We start from the raw sequence: 21,501 nt of genomic DNA, 5'->3' as shown, positions 1-21,501 counted from the left end.
GCTAAGAAAACAGGTGGATCTTGGCAAAAGATAGTAGATTACCATAAGAATATCTCCACCTCAAAAGGGGGCATTCAGAAGGAATTCTAAAAGGATTTGGATTTGTGTTAGGTGATTGGATAGCTACTGAAGGAAGTAAGGCATTTCTCTACAATGGATGCTTTGAGGGTGTAAAATTGTATCATAACCTTCAATTAGATCATAACCATAATCATAACCTTAAATTAGAAGGATAAAATAATGTAGTAGAATCAAAGCTAGTTCTAAGATACACCAGTCATATAAATGAAATAAGGGAAATTTGGGTACCTCAGTTGAAATAGATGAATATACTTATTTTATAGGAAAATATGTAATACTTTTAGTATCTCTATTATGAGTCAACTTAGGCTTCTAAATTTAGAACTGTCAGATGATAAGAAATGCAGCAAGGGACAAAGACATGGTAACTGTTCCAATCAAGTCTTTCTTGCTGAGAAACTATGCTCTTTGTGCCAATTTTAATTTTTAACTTATTTTCATTTTTATTCGGAAAGAGACCCTTCATCTACTGGTTCACTTCCCAAACACTCACAACAGTTAGAATTAGACCAGGCCTAAGGCAGCAGTTTGGAACTACCTCTGGATCTCCCATGTGGATGGCAGGAATCCAACTGCTTGAGCCATTACCTATTCCCTCCCAGAGTGCGCATTACCAGGAAGCTGAATTGAAGTGGAGCTGGGCCCTGATCCCAGGCATTTCCATATGAGTTTGTCCCCAGCAGTTCCTTAACCACTGAGCCAAATACTTACCTCTTGATATCAGTATTTCAACATTTCCCACATGCCAATATTTCCTTTTTTGTGTTATTATTTATTTTTGACAGGCAGAGTTAGAGAGAGACAGAGAGAGACAGGTCTTCTTTCTGTTGGTTTACCTCCCAAATGGCTGCTACGGCTGGTGCGCTGTGGCTGGCGCGCCGTGCCCATCCAAAGCCAGGAGCCGGGTGCTTCCTCCTGGTCTCCCACACAGTTGCAGGGCCCAAGCACTTGGGCCATCCTCCACTGCCTTCCCAGGCCACAGCAGAGAGCTGGACAGGAAGAGGAGAAACTGGGACACAACCGGTGCCCCAACAGGGACTAGAACCCGGGGTGCAGTGCTGCAGGCGGAGGATTAGCCTAGTGAGCCACAGCACTGGCCTACATGCCAATATTTCAACATTTCTCATATGCCAGACTTCAAATGTAAAGTTAAGCACAAATAACCAGAAAAACTCTAGACTCTGGATGAACAGGTATGAAACAAATTCTTGGAATCATGCTGTTTATGTTTTTGTAGGAAAACAGATGGTGAACAAAGGGTAAATCTTGGGAAATAAGGACCTTGAGGGAAAGTAAATGAAGAGAGATAATAGGGAAGCTGGAGTGTATTGTGTATCTACTCTATGGAGGGTAGTGGCCTCATGAGCAAGGACGTCATATTTCCACATCTAATACATCTTAACCATTGTTAGAGGAACTCCTTGGATGTGGATAGAAAGAAGGGGTACAATAAACCCCTGCACTCCTAGGATGAACAGTAATGATCCCCACAGTGACAAAGGTGCAGAAATGGTTCACCTTCATTTTTGCAATGGTTAAAGGTTTTAGTGCATGTAATACGTGGCATGCAATACGTGATCAAAAGTTTGGAAATGGGTTTCTAGGATGTAAGAATTCCCATTGTTGGGGGCTGGTGCTGAGGTGTAGTGAGTAAAGCCACCACCTGTAGTGCTGGCATCCCATATGAGCGCCAGTTTGAGTCCTGGCTGCTCCACTTCTGATCCAGCTCTCTGCTATGGCCTGGGAAAGCAGTGGAAGATGGCCCAAGTGCTTGGGCCCCTGCACCAGCATGGGACACCGAGGAGAAGCTCCTGGATCCTGGCTTCGGATTAGCCCAGCTCCGTCTGTGGTGGCCATCTAGGGAGTGAACCAGTGGATGGAAGACCTCCCCCCCTCCCCCCCCGCCTCTCTGTAACTCTGCCTTTCAAATCAATCAATCAATCAGTCATAAAGAGAATTCCCATTGCTTTGGGCTGTGGTTATTTGCAGTACTTATGTATCTGTTTAACATCATTTGAAAAGATTTTAGATCTGCTGTTATTTTTCTGCTATACAGATTTAAGTAACACAATATACAACCCAGTAAAGCACAGAATTTCTCCAAATTTGATTAAGGGTGCTGAGTAATATCCTGAGTGGAAAAGGACGTTTATCATCATGCTACAAAATTTTTAATGCCTTTTTATACGTACCTGGAAGCTTTGGTTTCAATGACCCACAAAGCTAATTTTTCTGCTGACAGGTATTATGTGTGTACGCTGCGGCCTCCAGCCCGCATATGGAAGGGAGTGGGAGGAGAGGAGTTACCTCTTAGTGTCTTAAATAAAGGCTCTCCATCTCTGCCCGTTTCTTCAATACTAACTTTGTTCCCAAGCTCTACAGAGACTATATGATTTCATGATGGTTAGTATCTCATTGGACCCTCAGTTAAGGGGTGAAGGGGTTTCAGTACAAATGGGCACCACGGAATCTTCTTTTGTGGGGGACAGTCTGTTCTCCATCTCGGTGGTGGTATAACTGCATTCGTAAAAACTTACTGGTATACCCAGAACAGTATGTGTACATATTCAAAATAACAGAAAACAAGCCAACACACACCACCTTCATATACTAGGAGAAAATGAAATTCTTAGGAACTTCGATTTTTGCCCCAACAACACTTGTGTCCACCACCTGGCAGCCTGTCTTGGAACCCGGGCTGAAGTTCTGTGTAAAAACTACACCTGCTCTCACCCACACCCACATCTAGAGACAAGTGAGATGGCCCTCGAGACTCTCTGAGTTGACATCTGTTTCCTTGGCCAGATCTTCGGGAACGCTGCAGTGCTTTAGTACAGTGTCCTATCCCACAGTGTTGCCTGCAATGGGATCTGCCTGGCCACATGCCACTTTCTGGGCATCAGCTGCCCGTCTTCCTGGAGACCTCTGAATGGCCATTTCCAGCTCCTAAGTTTTCCATATCAAGATCACCCTGCGGTCAGCGCTGTGCGCAGCGGGTAAAGCCGCCGCCCGCGGTGCCGGCATCCCATATGGACGCTGGTTCGAGTCCTGGCTGCTTCACTTCCGATCCAGCTCTCTGCTGTGGCCTGGGAAAGCAGTGGAAGATGGCCCAGGTGCTTGGGCCCCTGCACCCACGTAGGAGACCTGGATGAAACTCCTGGCTTCAGATCGGCTCAGCTCCAGCCGCTAGGAACCATTTGGGGAATGAACCAGCGGATGGAAGACCTCTCTCCCTCTCCATGTCTCTACCTCTCTTTCAAATAAGTAAAAACAAATCTTTTTTTTTTTTTTTTAAAGACCACCCTATGTTTACTTTCTCCAGAACACAGTTCCAAGTCCAAACTGTGTTCAGTTTTTAAATTTTTTCCTCAGCGGGCTGTGAGAGAGACTAGAAAGCGGTCAAACCCACATCACAGCACGCACGTGCCTCGGTCACAGGAGTCCCTGATGTCACCCCCACAAGCACTGTCACCCCGAAACTCCCCAAATGGACCATGACCGCGCAGATACATGGGCCCCAGGGAGCCTGACCCTCTCCGGCTCACCCCGGGTTTACCCTGCCGTTTCCGACAGCGCATGCGCCTACTAAACCGGCCCTCACCTCACCCCAGCTGCGCGGCTCCAGGCTGGGTTTGGTGTCGCCATGCTGAGATCCGGACACGCTTCTTCCTGGTAAGGGACACCTGTTCTAACTCCTGTGGACACGGCTCCCACAGCACAGCCTGTGAGGAAACCACGGCCTCTAACGGAAGCTTCCCGCCCGCGCCGGCGCCGGCAGCATCACGTGGCTCCCAGAATGCAACATGCTGTGTGGCGTAATAAAGCATTCGGCCATCACTCGACTGCGCAGGCGCAGGTTAGGCTGACCCGCCTCTCTCTTATTTCCAAAAGAGGTGAGGCAGGCTGGAGGCGGGGCTCTGATGTCACCTGCGGAAGGGGCGGGGCAGAAGTGAGGCAGGCCACACCCACATCTGCAGCCACAACAGCTCATGGGGTTTTCCTGGATCCTGGAACCCTGGGGTGGGAGACAAATGATTCCAGCTCCCGTGCTGTGGCTGTGCTCTTGGTGGAGGTAACAATGTGTGAGGGCCCCAGGGAAGGCGACGGGGCCTTGGAGCAGGGACTATAGGCCATTGAGATCACAGTGATGATGGCAGGGAGAGAGGCGGCTGCACAGACACGGCCCCTTCCTGAGCTTCCAATGGCCACCGTGTTAGATTCTCACCACCTTGACTACACACCTGCGCCAAGCCACTTAGGAAAGGAAGTTTATTTGGGCACCCCGGTTTGGAGGTTCAAAGTCCAAGATCAGGCAGGCCTTACTGGTTCAGCTGCGGAAGCTGAAGGATGGCTTCACAGACACCATGGGGTGTCTGTGCCGAGGGACAGGCTCATGGGAGGCAGGCGCCCAAGCTCCTGGGCCATCACCCACTACTGCCCAGCGCGCATTTGCAGGAAGCCAGATCGGAAGCGGGGGAGCCGGTTCCAATGTGGGATGCACATATCCCAAGCACCAGCATACATCGCTGTGTCACAATGCCCACCCCAAAATAAAAAAATTTTGAAGAAGATGAGAGGGGCCAGCGTTGTGGCATAGTAGGTTAAGCCAAAGCCGGCAGCACCAGCATCCCAAATGGGCGCCGGTTCAAATCCTGGCTGTTCCACTTCCTATCCAGCTCCCTGCTGATGACCTAGGAAAGCAGTGGAAGATGGCCCAAGTGCTTGGGCCCCTGCACCCACTGGGACACCTGGAAGAAATTCCTGGCTCCTGGCTTCGGATCAGCACAGCTCCAGCCATTGCGACCATCTGGGGAGTGAGCCAGCAGATGGAAGACCTCTCTATCTGTCTCTACCTCTCTCTGTAACTCTGTCTTTCAAATAAATAAAATAAATCTTTTTGGGCTGGCGCCGCGGCTCACTAGGCTAATCCTCTGCCTAGCGGCGCCGGCACACCAGGTTCTAGTCCCGGTTGGGGCGCCGGATTCTGTCCCGGTTGCCCCTCTTCCAGGCCAGCTCTCTGCTGTGGCCAGGGAGTGCAGTGGAGGATGGCCCAGGTGCTTGGGCCCTGCACCCCATGGGAGACCAGGAAAAGCACCTGGCTCCTGCCTCCTGCCATCGGATCAGCGCGGTGCGCCGGCCGCAGCGCGTCGACCGCGGCGGCCATTGGAGGGTGAACCAACGGCAAAGGAAGACCTTTCTCTCTGTCTCTCTCACTGTCCACTCTGCCTGTCAAAAAAAAAAAAAAAAATCTTTTTAAAAATATGGTACAGCTGGGATGCAGGGTTGTGACACAACAGGTTCAGCAGCTTTTTTCTTTTCTTTTTTTTTGACAGGCAGAGTGGACAGTGAGAGAGAGAGAAAGGTCTTCCTTTTGCCATTGGTTCACCCTCCAATGGCCACCATGGCTGGTGCGCTGCGGCTGGCGCATCACGCTGATCCGATGGCAGGAGCCAGGTACTTATCCTGGTCTCCCATGGGGTGCAGGGCCCAAGGACTTGGGCCATCCTCCACTGCACTCCCTGGCCACAGCAGAGAGCTGGCCTGGAAGAGGGGCAACCAGGACAGAATCCGGTGCCCCGACCGGGACTAGAACCCGGTGTGCCGGCGCCGCTAGGTGGAGGATTAGCCTAGTGAGCCGCGGCGCTGGCCTCAGCAGCTTTTTTCAATGCTAGCATCCCCTATCAAAGTGCTGGTTCAAGACTGACTGCTCTATTTCCAATCCAGCTTCCTGCTAATGCACCTGGAAAGTTAGCAAATGATGGCTCAAAGTTTGAGGCCCAGCCACCCACGTGGGAGACCAGGGTAGAATTCCTGGTTTCTGGCATTGGCCTAACACAGCCTTGGCTAACTGGGGCAATTTGAGGCATGAAACAGCTGATGGAAGATCTCTCTGTCCCTCTCTCTCATAGAAGATTCTTTCTCTCTGTCACTCTGCCTGCCAAATAAATAAAGAAAATGTTTCAAGGATCAGCTATGATCTACTGACCTCCCTAGTTCATGCATTCTGTCTTGCAATGAAAGATGCACCAGCCAGTCACCCAGTGACCTGAATCTTAGCACTGACATTTTAATGGTGTTTGTGGGTGGCAGCAGCAGCAGCAAGGGGGAAAGAAGAGAACTCAGGCTGGGAAGGGGGCGTTCCTGAGGACCCAAACGTCCTCCTTCCACTGGACCGAAGCCACAAATGTGCGGATCTCCATGGGCTGCAGCGTGATGGTGGTACTGTCCAGGGGGGGCACAGAGGGGTGGGGTACGGGGCCTGAGAACCAGGAGTGAGAGGTTGAAGATGTCCTCACGGCCCTCATCTCACCCACTCCTAGGGCAGACACACTGCACTTCCAAATCTGTCCCCAGGGCCTCACTCCATGATCCTTAAACTACCTCTCCCTAGGCCTAAATTCCACCCCTGGGTCCCACAAATCTTCTCAAAAGTCTGGCTCTTGCCCTCAAACCCCCACAGCAACCCCAGGGGAGATGGACACCCACAGAGATCCTTGAATCTTATTCCTGGACCTAATTCTTAAACCTTGAGACCTATTGCTTGTTTGCTGAACCCACTTTGGACACTCAAGCCCTAACCTGGATCTGTCCCAGGGTTCTGAGGTTCTATACTGGCTTCTGGCCTACATTCTGATGCCTCATACACCGGCCCCAGCTGCCAGCCCCAGGCAGGAGCCCACCCCAGCAGTCTAGATGCCCACCGGTGTTTGGTGTCCATTTGAGCCTGGAGGCGCTGGCCCGGGGCTGGTTGGCTACCAGCGTGGTCTCCTGCAGGTGGGTGATGGTGAAGGTGGAGAACAGGTTCTGTGGGAACCATGGACGGGACCCTGATCAGTGAGAACAAAAGCAGATTTCCCCTCTTGCTCTCTCCCTCTGCTTGCTCTCACTTCTCTATCTCCCACCTCATCTCTCCTTACCAGCAAATCCAAGGTCACGGGGGAGCTCAAGTTGCGGCCCGAGTCCTCCCCCCTGGCAAACTGGTGCTCCAAGCGCAGCAGCAATGTCTCTGGGCCCCAGCAGGCCAGGGTGAGCAGGTGCACGGAGGGTGGGAGTGCCCGGCGCAGCCCTGAGAACTGCGGGGAGACAGAGGCAGGGCTAAGTCATTAGGTGCAGGGCTTGGACAGGAAGGCAATCACGTGGAAGCCTGAGCCAATGAGAGGATGGGGTGGCCCCAAGCTGGGAAGGGTTCCAGCTACCTGGGGTCAGAGTCCAGAGAGGGCAGAGCTGAGCTGGCCCGAGGTGGGATGGAGGGGCTGAAGCTCCCCAAAGGCGGTATTGGAAGGGACTGGGGCAAAGTAGAACACAGCTGGAAGAAGGGGCGGGGCTGAAGTCAAGCAGGGCGGGGCTGAAGTGAGGTGCCAGTGTGGAAGCTGGGGCTGTGTCTCACCAGGGCAGGTGGTGGGGACTGGGCAAGGACCTAGCTTTTGGACTCCCCAGGGAGCTTGAAGGTGGAGCGGGGTGGGTCTCAGCTGAGCCATGGAAAAACCCACATCGAAGCCCATTCCCCGCGCAGGCTTCACTGTGATTCCTGTCTCTGCTCCACGTGAGCCCCTCACCTGTTTGCGCAGGGTAGCCCCGGGGTGGTAGTGGGTGGCCCTCCCCGGCGCCAGCACCACCTGTGGGGCCAGGGCCTCCTTCTCCGCCAGCAGCCGGTGCCCCGCGGCTGCCTTGCCCACCGCGTCCAGCAGCACGAGGTGGCGCCCCCGCACCCACGACTTCTTCTCTAACAGCGGCTCCCCCAGGCCACGTCTGTCATCTTTCAGCAGCCTTCGGTGCACCTAGGAGAGAGTAGCCAGGAGAGGGAGGGGGTCCAGCAGTATCCTTGTCCAAAGTCCTGAGGGACTTGGTGGGAGGACTCTACTGTGGCTGGAGCTCCCCTACCCCCACTCACCATGAGCTCCAAGGAGCCGTCCTGCAGGCTGCTGCCCCCCTGGCAGCGATCCGTCAACACCGTCAGCTGCTTCTTCCCATCCTGGGTGAGGGTTGGAGCAGGGTGAGTGTGAGGGTGGGGTGGGGAGCCAGTCCCAGCCCCAGGCACCTGGGAGATGCTGCCAGTGAGGGGCCCTCTCCATTCTGTACCCGGGGATGTTCGGGGTGGGGGAGGGTACCGTGATGTAAATTCGAGTGTTGACTGGATAGTAGTTCCCTGCCACTGGCTCCGTCTGGGTCAAGTTCCAGGTGGGCCGATAATTCCTCCTGGGGGATGGAGGTCATCTGGTCAGGCTGGGACACCGGCTCCCCCACTCTGCTCTCTCCGTTCTTCCTCAACCTCCCACATTCACACCATCAGCCAGCGCCCCTGCCCCTGGACCCCACACATCACCACTGCCCCGCGGGTGCCCTGCGTCCCCATTACCTCCTCTTCAGGATCTCCCGGCCATTGCTGTCCGTGTAGAAGTAGCCCTTGGTGTCCAGCGGCGTGTCGAAACGACTGATCACTTCCTTCCCCCACTTGTCACTGTACCCAATGGGACAGCAAGCTCGTGAGCCTCATCTAAACTCACTCTGGGCAGTGGTGTTGGGGGCAGCGGCTAAGACACCAGTTGTGACACTACCACCTGTATCACAGTGCCTGAGCCTGAGTCCCAGCTGTGCTCCTGCTTCCTGCCTCTGTTGATGCAGACCCTGAGAGACAGGCAGTGACAGTGACAGCCCTGCCACCCACACGGGGACCAGGTTGAGCTACCAGCTCCCATGTTCTGCCTGGCCTACTTTCAGCTCTAGGGAACTAGTAGATGAGAAACCTCTATCCGTCTCTCTCTCCTCCTGCCTCCATTGCAAATAAATGAATAAATAAGTAAATAAATATTTTAAACAATATTTAAACTCCTTGCCCCCAGCCCCAGTCCCAGCCCAAGCACTCACTCCACAGGGATGGGCCCCACTGTCCACTCGAGCTCCAGGTGGCGCTGTCCGCGGTACAGGCGAACCACCTGGGAGCACCAGGCTGAGAAGTTCTGGTGCACCTCCTGCACCAAGGGCGTCTGAGGACACACAGGGCAGAGGGTGGGGCTCAGCCCAGCCTTGGGCAGAGGGGAGGTGTGCAAATGCCCCCTGCTGTGAACCCTCCAGAAGCCTCCATCAGGGTCAACCCCAAAATTGCATAGGAATTCCATCCATCACCCCTCCTGCATGGATGTGAAGTTCACATGTCCCGCTCAGTCCCTGACACAGAAGTCTTGAGGGGGGCCCGTGTGCTTGTTGCCACCACTGTCCCATCTGCCCTCCCTACAGCAGAGTTCTAGCAGGGCGTGTGGGTTCTGGTTGTAGGCTCTGCTGATAGTGGGGCTCAGTCTGCCCCATGGAACGTCGTCAGTGTGGGGTAAAACATGTCGCTTGCCCCTTTCCTCCTCCTGCAGGTTCAATGGCAGGGGTCGTGGCTGGAGGCTGAGCAGCCATGTAGGACCATGGGGAAGCTGTGTGTTGACGAAGGCAATGCAACAAAATAGAAGGGGCCTGGGTGACCATGGAACCGCTCCTCCTTCCCCAGATGGACCAGCCTGACTTTCTGTTGGACAGCAATGATCATCTGTCTTGACTTGGGCACAGTTGACTTGGCTAATCTGTTACAACAGGCAAAGCTGTCTGCTAACCCAGTGACCTGAGCAGGAAGACGAGCACTTCAAGATCAACACCATCACACATCAGGCTCCTGAGCGAGCACGAACGTGCGTCTCGCCATCATCTTTCGTTCTCCCACACTAAGAGAAGCTAAGTGAGAAGCCTGGGAAAACGCCCATCCCAGTAGACCCCTACCCTACAGGAGACTCAAGTCTCCACCCTCCATGTCAACTGCTCTTTGCATAGAACTCGGTGCCCTCTGCAAGTAGCTAGAGTTGGCTCTCCCCACTCATGGGCCATGTGGGAACACCCCAGCCAGGGTTCCTAATGCTAAGTGTCATCCTGACACCACAGCAGACACAAACGCCTTCCATGTGCTTCCCCAGGACACAGAGCAGCCCGGAACATCAGCCCTTGGGGGGACCCCCAGTATTCCCCTTAGGTCTTAGCCTCTTACCTGGAGGAGGTGGGAATCCTCTCCTCTCTGCACCTCCCACCCGGCACACCTGGCACTCTCCCAGTTCCCACACACCCAACCTCCCACCCCGAATTCCCACTCATAATTCCTGGCCCCATACCTTCAGCAGGCGGATCTGAGCTGAGCTGTTCACAGGCAGTGGTTGCATTCCATCGGGACTAAAGATGTAGGCACCAGAGGGCTGATCGTTTTGTAGGACACCTGTATTGGCATTATACCTGTCATCAGGGCAGGTGAGAATCTGATCAGGGGCTCCAGCTCCATGCACCACCCCCTTCCCTGGCTTGATGATCCTCCTCACCAGAAAAAAGTCTGGTTCACGGGCAGCATGAGTTTCTGGTCCGTGACCTCAATCTGAGTCAAGAGGCCTGTCTCATGGCTGAACATAGCCCGGATGAACTGGGCAGAAAAGGAAACACACGTGAGTGACCATCGCCTCAGCCAATGGCAGCTCCATTCTTCCTGGTGCTCAGGACAGAACCCTGTACGCTCCGCACTTCCTCTCATTCTCACTCCTCACACTCGATCCCATTAGGGAATCGTAATGGCTCCACTTTTGTCACTCCACGGCCCCCCAGGACTGATGCACTTGATGTCTCCAGGTCCCTTGCTTCTATGTTTGCACCCTACTCTCTGTCTCCCACAGTAGCTTGAGGGGACACCTGGGACATCCCAACTCCAGTTACAGCTCTCATCTGATTCAGATCAAAGCCATTTTGAGCATCCAACACAGGAACCATGATGCCAGCTCCCACAGGTCATTGGGGGCCCAGAGAAATATTTTCATTTCTGTCAGAATCAAAACCTCAGAAAACACTAAGGAAAGTATAATCAATGAAGTATAATAATGAAATAAGTATAACAGTGAAGCCATCTGGGATGACAGTTATCTTTATGCCAACACTTCCACAAACCACGGTTTTTAAGTTTTTATGGAAATAAGGCCATGAGAAGCTTTTTTTTTCTCTTTTAAACTCCTGAAGGTATGGGGCCAGCACTGTGTCACATCGGATAAAGCCGCCACCTGCAGTGCCAGCATCAGTGTCGGCATCCATATGCGTGCTGGTTCAAGTCCTGGTTGCTCCACTTCTGATCCAGCTCTCTGCTATAGCCTGGGAAAGCAGTGGAAGATGGCCCAGGTGCTTGGGCCCCTGCCCCTGTGCAGGAGACCAGGGAAGAAGCTCCTGGCTTCAGATTGGTGCAGCTCCCGCCATTGAAGCCAGTTGGGGAGTGAACCAGCAGATGGAGGACTCTCTCTCTCTCTCTCTGCCTCTCATTCTTTCTGTGTAAATCTGACTTTCAAGTAAGTAAATAAAATCTTAAATAAAAAATAGAAAAACTCCTGGCAGTCTTAACGCAGGGGCCCAGCTGTGTCTGTCTCCCTCTCTCAGGTCTGTCTTTACCTACCCCATTTCCAGGAAAGTTGCCAACCTCCTGCGCACACATCTGCTTTAACAGCTAAGGTCCTTGTGTCCCCTGCCTCAGAACGACTTGGTGTCATTTCTGCTTCCAGCTACTCACTGCAGCTTTCCTTGAACACAGATCCTGATAGGCAGCAGTGATGGCTCAAATAGCCAGGCTCCCGCCACCTCCGGGGAGAGAACTGGATTGAGTGCACAGTTCTCAGCTTCAGCCTTGCTGTATATCTTGTGGGTATTTGGGGAATACACTAGGAGACAGGGTCTCTCTCTTTCTCTTTGCCTCTCAAACAAATGAATAAGTTAATTGTAAAACACACACACACACACACACACCCCTCCACCTTTCTTGAGGTCAGACATATCTGTCAAGGGTCCCCCAAGACCACACTGGGTTCATACAACAGTCTCCAGAAAGGACACTGAGGCTAACAAGAAGAACATTCACTCAAGGTCACAGCATCAGGGGAGGGAGGTAATGGCAGACAACCAACCCAGGTACTCCCAACCGTGCGGTGGCACTGCTCACCAGGAGACTTCAAATACCCAGGTAGCAATAATGATCTGAAGGAGACTCACCTCATTGTGGATAACAAAGCTACCTGATTTCTCAGGGCTGGGCCGGGCCCTGTGGACCTTGGGTTTCTCTGGAAACACTTGAGCTACAGAGTAGATGCTGAAGCCCAGGGCCGGCACCGAGGCAGAGAATAGCAGCTCTGGCCTGGGCTTCTGTCCCTCTGGCTGGGGAAGCAGCAGCACCTCGGGGAAGGGAGGGGGGAAGCTGAGCCAAGAGGCTGTGGGTGTGCACAGAACGCATCACACTCAGTACAGCAGGAGCAAACTCGAGGAGGGGAGGGAGTCCTGGGAGGGAGGAGAGAGACGGGGGAGGCAATGGAGGGAGGGAGGACTGAAGGGGAGGAGGAGGCTCAATAGGGGAGGCCGTCTGGGAGGCAGGGGCTCTCCAGAAACACGGAGGAAATGTCCTGGGGGATTAAAGGGGACCACTCGGGTGGGAGAGATGCTCGGAGGGGGGCTGATGCTAAGGGCCAGAGCGGGCAGAGATCTGCAGGGACAGGAGGGGACCACGAGGGGGAGGGGCGTGCCCATGGGTGTCCACGGGTGACAGTCCCTGAAGGGGCTCACATCGCTGGGCACCGCGTGGCCACTGGGGTCCTTCACGAGGAAAGTGCCTTCACTGACTGGCAGCCGCACCATGCGGTCCACCTTCCGGGCCAGGGGGTTGTAAATGGCGACCTGGAACTGGGGGAGAGGGACAGGCAGGGCGGGGGTCACAGCACGCATTCTCCAAACCTTGGGAGGCGACATCCCTGGTTACCCCGGTGTGGTCACCAACCTCCATCTTGGTCTCTGTCCTGCCTTGGCAGTGCAGATCCCCAGGAAAACTCTCCCCATAAGGGTCGTACATATAAATTACCTAACCATCCCATGCACCCAGTCAGCTGCAGCCGTGCGCCCCACCACCTGTCGGGGTCACCTCCCCCTGGGGCCCCGCCCCCGGCACCTGCCTCCCGCCCCGCCCCCACCCGGCTCACGCGCGCCGACGTCTGGCTGAGCGGGCAGACGCTGATGTTGAGCTCCGGGCAGATGGAGAAAGCCTCCTGGGAGCCGCTGAGCCGCGCCAGGGCGTTGCTCAGGAGAACCTGGGGGGCAGCGCCACGGGGCGGCCTCGCTTTAAACGCACACCCGGGTCTTCACCCCAGCCCCCTCCCCAGCGCGTCCCTTGCCCTACATCACGAGCATCTATGGGTCTCTGTCCCTCCCCTCCGAGCATGCCCACTCTCAAGACCTGGCCCTTTTCTGCTTTGCCCACCATTCCCAGGGTCTAGCCACACCCCTACCTGTCTTCGCTGATTGCTTACAGGTCTTCACCCCACCCCTCCTTTCCCATGCCCTTGCCCCACCCCTTTGTCTCCACCCTTTCACTCCCAGGTACTGAGGTCATCACCTTCTATTCTGCACCACGCCCTCGCGATAGTCTTGGGCCTGCCCCTTCCTGTCTCCACCCCCCCTCCCCCCAAGGCCCGTCCCACGCACCTCGCAGCGCCCCCAGCCCGCAGCCAGCCGGCGCGCGTAGTCGTCAGCCACGAGCTGGCGGGAGGTGCCCGTGATGGCGTCGTGGTGCTGCAGCACAGCCATGGCCTCCTCTGAGGGCACACGAGGAGTCGGGCAGGGTCTCCATAGCACTCAGGGCCCAGCCCCGAAAAGAAGGAAAAGTCCCGTGTGACAGGGCATCTTCTTAGAGGCGCTAAGAAGGGTCCTGGTGCGGCCCAGAGGGGTTCCCATCTTCAGCCCCTCTCCCGCCCCTACCTCCACGCCGGGCGACCCCTACCTAGGAGAGCGCTGTCTCCCGACCCATAGGGCCCCACGTTGGCCGCCGGGCCCGCCAGCGCCTCCAGCTGCTTGCACACCTGGGGAGCAGTGCACAATTTCAGGCTCCTGGTCTAAGGGGCCTCCAGGCTGCCCCGTCCCGCCGGCGCCGCCCACCTGCAGGAAGTTGTAGCTGACACGCTCATAGCGCTTGAGGGCCGGCCGGCTGGAGAAGTAGCCGGTCCAGAACTGGCGGGGGCCATCGGCGTACGGGAAGAAGTCGTCCTCCTTCAGCGACCTGCGCGGGCGGAGAGGGTGGGGTCACGAGGCGCGGGGCGTGCCAACCCCCAGCCCCCCAGGGTCCCCAAATACCAGGTGAGGTTGGCCTTGTTCAGCTCCCAGAGGTAACAGGCGGGGGTGGAGTAGAGCACGTGGACGCGGCTCCCCTTTGCCTGCTGCTGGGGGGGAGGGGAGTGGGTGAGCCCTCGGGGACAGTGCTGTGTCCCTAGGACCCACAGCTGCGCACTCCGGCCTCCCACTTGACGCCCACAGGCGCGCATTTGGTCGGCTTGGGTGCTGAGGCCATCTTCGGAGTGCACACCCACACCAGCGTTCACGTGGGAAAGGGAATTTTGGTCACCACCAACCATCAGCTTCCTTGGGAGGAATGTGTATCGTGCTGGAATTTTCCTAAACCTTTGCAATAATTCAAATTTTTGTATGAAAAATGTTCATGATAAAAAGTGTGACATTATAGGACAGGATTGACCATTTTCAGCCTTGTCTGTTTGCTGCCAAAAGGCAGTTTCAAGGTGAACAAATGGTGAGGGAGGTGAGGTCACAGGAAGGTGACATGAATGAGGAAAATGATGTCTTCCAGTGTACACAGTAGGTGCTCAACAAACATTTCAGTGAACGAAGAGCTGTGCATCCCATCTGTCTACACACAGACATTCATACATGCCTACAGCCGGCCCTCAGGACCCAAGTGGATGGGTTTCTGGACCCCCAGAAGATACCTAAATCCATAAATCTCAAGTCACTTAGGTCAGTTACATAGTATTTGCAGAGACCAGTGCACATCCTCCGGTGTTTTTTCAAACATTGATTTATTTATTTGAAAGGCAAAGTTACAGAGGAGAGGAAGGAAGAGGGAGAGAGATCTGCCATCTGTTGGTTCATTCCCCAAATGGCCATTATGGCTGTGGGCGGAGCAGGCTGAAGCCCGAGCCTGGAATTCCATCCACCCATGTGGGTGGCAGACATCTTTTTGCTACTTTCCCAAGTGAATTAGTAAGGAGCTTGATTGGAAATAGAGCAGCCAGGATGGGAGCCATGCTCATGGGATGCCGCGTCCTAGGTGGAGGCTTAGCCTGTGATCCTGTATACTTCAAATCATCTCTAGATGATGTAGAATACCTAATACAATGCAAGTGTTCACAATAGTTGTTAGTATTGTTTGGGGGAAAATTACAAGAAAAAAATCTAAGGCAGGCATTTTAGGCAACAGTTGAGATGGAAATAGATGTCCACATCCCATATCAGAGTGACTTGGTTCCATTTCCAGCCCTGTTCCCAACTCCAGCTTCCTGCAAAAGCACACCCTGGGAAGTAGCACGTGGAGGGTCAAATAGTTGGTTCCTTGTCATCCATGTGGAAACATGGCTTGAGTTCCCAACTCTGGGTTTCAGCACGACCCAGCTCTGGTGTAGCAAATGTTTGGGAAGTGAACCGGCAGATGAACTATCTGCCCTTCAGATTAATAAATTAAATTTTCAAATAAAAATTAAAAAAAATCTGTGTATGTGCAATGCCGATACAATACATTTTAAAATATTTATTTATTGCATTGAAAGGCAGAGAGACAGAGACAGAGCTATAAGTGGTTCCATCCACTGGTCCATTCCCCAAATGGCCATAATAGCTGGGCTGGGGTTGGCCAAACCCAGGAGCCAGGATTCCATTTGGATCTCCTACATGTCTGACAGAGGCTCAAGCACTTGGGTCATCTTTCACTTTTACTTAGAGGGGAGTTGTTTTGGAAGTAGAACATTGAGACTGGAACCTGGGTTCTGATAAGCAATGCCAGAGTGGGAGATGGTTACTTAGTGCATTGCTCAACAATGCTGGCCCCATGATTTTTAAAAATACTTTTGACACACAGTTGATTGATTCCTTGGATGGGTGTGGACTCCACTGCTGCTGTGGGTCAACAGTACTGTCACACACACACACACACTGTGATCATGGCCAATCACTCTGTTCTTTGATACACTCAGGAGTGCACACACAATTCAGAAACAGAGAGGCCGCCCCAGCCCTTGTGGAATTCACAGCCCAGGAGAGGGGAGGCAACTCAGACCCTGAGTGCTTCAGAACATTGTGCTGAACCAGGCGAGCTGCCACTCACCACCACGGGACATCCCACACCGGAGTGCCTACTTAAAGTCCCCGTAACTCCACGCGTGTGACCCAGGCTCCTGCGGATGCTCCTGGCAGGCAGCAGATGGTGTCCCAAGGGCTTGGGTTCCTGCCACCCACAGGGGGAGGCTCCAATTGAGTTCCCAGCTCCCAGCATCAGCCTGGGCCAGCCTGGGCCACCATTGTAGATGTTTGGGGGGTGAAATAGTAGTTGAAAGAGCGCTCTGTGCCTATCCTTCTCTGTCTCTCTGCCTTTCAAGCAAAAAATAAAAACAAATCAATGAAAACATTTTTAAAGTAAAACAAGAAGGGGGAGATACAGAATGAAAAAGAGATGTGATTATAGATTCAGGCTCTGAGAGGCACTGTGTGGCCAGGAGGAAGGGGCCAGGAGCCAAGGAACCCAGGCAGTGTCCCGAGGCTGGAAAAGGCAAAGACGTAGGTTCTCTCCCAAAGCCTCTAGGAGGCACCCAGCCCTGCCCACACCTCCGTGCCAGCCCAGTGCGATCCGTGCTCAACTGCTGAGCCTAGATCTGGGGCACCATGGATTTCTGCTGTTTTGAGCAGCTCAATTTGTGCAGAAGCAAGAGGACACTAAGACGGCACCTGTCATTTTGCCCCATGACCTAAGTCCCTGCATACAAGTACACACTGGGACAGGAACAGCACAGAGTGGGGACACTGACCTGTGCGTTGACCAGCCGGATGAGCTTGTCAAGGTTCTTGAACCACATGTCTGCGTTCTCATAATGGAAGTCACTACCCATGGTCATCACGATGTGGTTGGTGCGGTAGGACTGATGCTGTGGGGCAAAGGCAGTTCTCAGACCACCTTCTCCTCAGGCCACAACTATGTCTAGTTGTTTCATTCTATATAGAAGGATGTTCCCAAAAGTTCCTGGTAAATTCTAAAAGATAAAATTATCTTGGTGCCAAAATTCAGAGATCCATGCATCATGTTTCCTAAGATACATTTTCATGAACTTTTGGAAGACCCCTCAGGTGTAATGCAGAGGCCCAAGGACTTGGATCATCCTCTACTGCATTCCCAGGCATGTTAGCAGGAAGCTGGATTGGAAGTGGAACAGCTGGGGCTTGAACCAGCGCCAATATGGGATGCTAGCACTGCAGGCCAGGGCTTTAACCTGCTGTACCACAGCACCAACCTCCTGACTCCAGCTTAATAATGTGCATCCTAGGAGACAGGGGGAGATGGCTCAAGTGTTTGGGTCCCTTTCACCTACATGGGAGATCCAGATGGAGTTCTGGGCTCCTGTCTTCAGCCTGGCCCAACCCAAGTTGTTTCAAGCATTCGGAGAGGAAACCAGTGGATGGAAGCTCTTGCTGCCTCCCTACTTCCCACCCACTCTCACTGTCTCTCTCTCTATATCTATCATGCTGCCTTCCCAATAAGTAAATAAATCATTAAAATATTTAATTAAACATTACGGGGGCCGGCGCTGTGGCACAGTAGGGTAATCCTCCAACTGTGGAGCCAGCATCCCCATATGGGTGCTGGTTCGAGTACCAGCTACTCCTCTTTGATTTGGCTCTCTGTTATGGCCTGGGATAGCAGAAGATGGCCCAAGTCCTTGTGCCCCTGCATCCATGTGGGAGACCAGCAAGGAGCTCTTGGCTCCTGGCTTCAGATCAGTGCGGCTCCAGCCAATGGGGCCATTTGGGGAGTGAACCAGCAGATGGAAGACCTTTCTCTCTGTCTCCTCTTCTTTCTGTCACTCTACCTCTCCAATAAGGAAATAAATCTTTAAAAATTAAATATAAATATGATTTGCTGGAAAAGTTTGAAATGCATGCATTGTTATTTCAATATGCATCTCAATGAACCAGTTGAGGACCCTTATCTGTGATCCTAAACCTACAAGTAAGGGTGTGGCATATGACAGCACACAGACACATGAAGAGCCACAGGCTGGTGAGTGGTTCTCCTGGGAGCACTACACAATGAGGACACTGGTTCCCATGGCTACACTGTCTCTGCATGGGTCAGTGAGGAATGCATGCAAATGTACTGTGGGACATGGAGACTGTGACTGGAACAGTACATTCACCCAAGGGCTATGAGAAGGCCTTAGGCATCATGTGGGCTGTGGGAAAGGCTGTGTGCCATGTGCACCTCAGTCCCACAGGTTGTGGACACCTAGTTACCTGGGTAGCAGCCAAGTTGAGGAAGTAATCAACCAGTCCCTTGGTGTTGTGCTCAGGGCTGCTGGGGTCGTCCACCACGGGCTTGTCATCGCATAACCTGTCCCAGCACAGATACCTCGGGGGGTCATAAACATTGGGGAGCACACCTGTGGGCCACATCAGTCTAAGAGACTTGCCCTAGGATCAAAATTTGCCGTGCCTCCCATAAGGTGGGCTTCATAATTTGTAGGGTCCAGTGCAAAGGGAAAATTCTAGGCTCTGGTTCACAAGACATTAAGAGTTTTAAGATGCTCAGGTCACCCCACAGCCTCACCAGTGAAGAGGTCGGCGGTCGGGGGCTGCAGGCTGGCACTGGCCCGCCACACCAGCTCCATCTCCTGCTTCTTCTCCCGCAGCTCTTTGTCCTGGTAATCCACGCGCCCCAAGAAGATGCCATCAAAGCTCATCTGGGGTGAGGTAGGAGGGGCGCTGTGAATGAGTGTGACACCCACCACCATCAAGCTCCCTTTGGCTTCGGAGAGACAGGCAGAATACAGGAAGATGAATGTGGCTGAAACTAGGGTTAATTCCCAAATTTGGGGAGGGGTCAGAGAGCACCACATGACCTTGGGGAGGAGGTGGGGCCAAACTCAGAATCCATCTCCACCTGCCCAGAAATGTCAAGGTCATAAGGAAACTGACCCATGTGTAATCTGAGGGTGTTTGTGCCAGAAACAACCAATGGAGGTGGGTTTAAAGCACCCTAGGCTGCCACCTGCCACTCAGCTTGGGAAGGAGCCAGGATCCTAGCATGTGGGGCAGGGCCAGAGCACGGAGAGGAGAAAGGAGAGAGAGCAGAGTCCATAAAAGGGGTTCACTCTTGGGGTCAGACCTGGCAGGGGTCACAACTGGCCAAGGGCTGGTCAGTGGCGAGGGAGGAGTCAGAGCGAGTGAAAGGGTGCATCCAGAGAGGACCACACAGCACCTGCGCAAAGAGCGAAGCCTGTTCCCGAGAGTGCCCAAAGGGGTCGATGTGCCAGGCCACACGGGGGCGCCCGTCGTCGCCGAACGTGTCCTGCAGGAAGCGCAGCCCCAGCGTCATCTGGTCCACGATGGCGCCATAGTGGGTGGCCGCCTCGTCGTTCATCACCCAGCCACCGTTGGCAAACTCCAGGTGCCCTGCGCGGGAAGGGGCAAGGTCGGGGTCAAGGGCTGGGAGCCAGGCCAGGGAGAGTGGTGCTGGGATGAGAGGAGAAAAGCGTTCACTCCCCATCTCAGAAGCCAGGGTTACAGGAGGAAGCTGAGCCGGGCTTCCATTTCCCGTCCTTGGGGCAGGCTCACCCTGGCGCACCAGCTCCCGCACGGCTTGCTGGGTTGCGTTCGCCTTCTGGTGCCACCAACGGGAGAAGAAGGCCATCTCCACGTAGACGAACCTGCGGCTGGGCTCTGCCCGCAGGGCGGAAATGACCGAGTCCAGGATGTACTGCACACCAGCGTGCTGGAGGTTATTATAAACTGTGGACACAGGGCATCCAAATCCGGAGACTGGAGGGAGTTATTCCTAGACACAGAGCCCAGGCCAGGCATTGCTCCCCTCTAATGTGCAGGGCACACATCAAAGGCCACGCCCACCGAGTGCTTACCCCCATAGTAGTACTGGTCCACTGTCTTGACCCAGCCCACGTCATCATGTGTGTGGGGCAGCAGGTGAACGTTCAGCATGTTTGGCTGCACCGTGGGGCATGTCTGCACGGGGACCCAACACATACACCCGTGTCAGTACCCCAGGGCAAAGAGTTGGAGTGGGGGAGGGCCTGGCTCAGGGGACTGCATGATTGACATTGTGGCACGGTGGCGGGGCCCCGTCCTGAGCCTGACTGTGTGCAGAGGAGGCCAGGCCCTCCCAGGCAGGACACACGCATCGCGGTGCTCACACACACAGCTCCCACCCCGCACAGCCCCCCAGCGCGGCTCTCCCTCTCCCCCTGGGAAAATCATCAGAGCCCTGGCTGAGGTGAGTTCAGCCCCGCACACAGCTGACCTGCGGGCGTCCTGGGGCACACAGAGGACAGTGACCTGGGCAAGGGGGCCGCAGGAAGTGAAGGAGCCAGGGTGGACTTCAGGGAGGCGGCGTCCACAGCCCCGGTTCTCTCTGAGCGCCCCCCCCCGCCGCCCCCACACTGCCCTCACGGGGCTCGCACACTCAGGCCGGCGGCCCGGGGACCCTGAGAGGCGGGGACCTCCTCCATGGCAGCCCGCACGCATTCGGATCCCGTGTGGGACCCGCTGCCCCTCGAGGCACCCCGGATCGGACCCGTCCACACCCGCGGACCCTCCTCAGGCTTCCCCAGGCCGGCTCTCGCTCCTGCCCGCGGTCTCCTTCACCTGGTATCCCGCGGCGCGAGTGCCGGGCGCCGCCACCAACACCACAAAGAGGAAGGGCAGAGGCGGGGGCGGTCCCTGCACGGCGCGCCCCGCGTGCCCCCAGCCGCCGGCGCGGACCCCCGAGGTCATGGCTCCGCTGTTCCCGGTCATGGCTCCGCTGTCCCCGCCGCCGCCGCCTCAGCCGCCGGCGCTGCCTCAGGAGGGTTCCCGGGTCCAGCCGGGGAGTGGGTGGGGGGTTGGCGCGAACGCTCCGCCCCCAGGACGCGGCCTGGCCAATCGGCGCTGGAGGGGCGGGGCCAAGACTAGCACTGGCACCGCCCAGGACTGAGGCTGGCGCTGAGTCCTCGTGGTCCCTGAACCCAGCCAGCGCGGGACAGGTGCTGCCCTGGGGGCGCTGGATGCCCAGGGGCGCCCTTAGCCGCTCGCCACTCCGTGGGGCACGGGAATGACTGTGCCTCCTGAGGGTAGGGGCCTCAGGTTTTCCTGCAGCTTCTGGATTTTCCTAGAGGGTGGAGGGTGTGCCGGGGGGGAATTCTAGGGTGTCCTGTTTAGGGGAGACCCTGGAGGGACCGAGCTGGGCTTGATGAGGAGCGGTTCCGCCCGCTGGGGAAACAGAGTTCTCTCGCAGAGCCTCATCTCCCACCAGGGCAGCCAGAGCCTCATCTTTGTAGAAAGAAAACCAAA

At 54.9% G+C, this 21,501-nt stretch overlaps 2 protein-coding genes across 4 annotated transcripts in view; one reads left to right on the top strand and one right to left on the bottom strand.

The window, feature by feature from the left end:
• The window catches only part of LOC100349198 (zinc finger protein 791), a 30,545-nt gene extending 19,085 nt beyond the window's left edge, over positions 1 to 11,460 (top strand). For 2 of the 3 annotated variants that reach the window (XM_070058914.1, XM_070058916.1), the window contains one exon: positions 9,441 to 11,460. The gene's annotated coding sequence lies outside the window, so the exon portion shown is untranslated. Of the gene's footprint in view, positions 1 to 2,886; positions 3,366 to 9,440 lie in introns of those variants that run through there. The other variant, XM_051835727.2, reaches the window with a different exon arrangement.
• LOC100348947 (lysosomal alpha-mannosidase) lies at positions 5,579 to 21,501 on the bottom strand. The gene is made up of 24 exons (XM_051835797.2): positions 20,818 to 21,501; positions 20,076 to 20,178; positions 19,774 to 19,947; positions 19,418 to 19,611; positions 18,767 to 18,899; positions 18,454 to 18,599; positions 16,974 to 17,090; positions 14,239 to 14,321; positions 14,044 to 14,164; positions 13,889 to 13,967; positions 13,594 to 13,703; positions 13,092 to 13,199; positions 12,682 to 12,798; positions 12,118 to 12,297; positions 10,422 to 10,519; positions 10,221 to 10,338; positions 8,947 to 9,065; positions 8,438 to 8,539; positions 8,190 to 8,277; positions 7,973 to 8,053; positions 7,638 to 7,859; positions 6,999 to 7,154; positions 6,783 to 6,885; positions 5,579 to 6,340 (listed from the first exon to the last, which is right to left on the bottom strand). Exons 1-24 carry the CDS (start codon positions 20,965 to 20,967, stop codon positions 6,201 to 6,203), a joined length of 3,042 nt encoding a protein of 1,013 aa, XP_051691757.2. The 5' UTR covers positions 20,968 to 21,501; the 3' UTR covers positions 5,579 to 6,200.

This window comes from Oryctolagus cuniculus, chromosome 16 (assembly GCF_964237555.1).
Source record: "Oryctolagus cuniculus chromosome 16, mOryCun1.1, whole genome shotgun sequence".
Lineage (NCBI taxonomy): Eukaryota > Metazoa > Chordata > Mammalia > Lagomorpha > Leporidae > Oryctolagus > Oryctolagus cuniculus.
The sequence above is the reverse complement of the archived record's forward strand: the minus strand, read 5'-3'. Positions and strand labels throughout refer to the sequence as shown.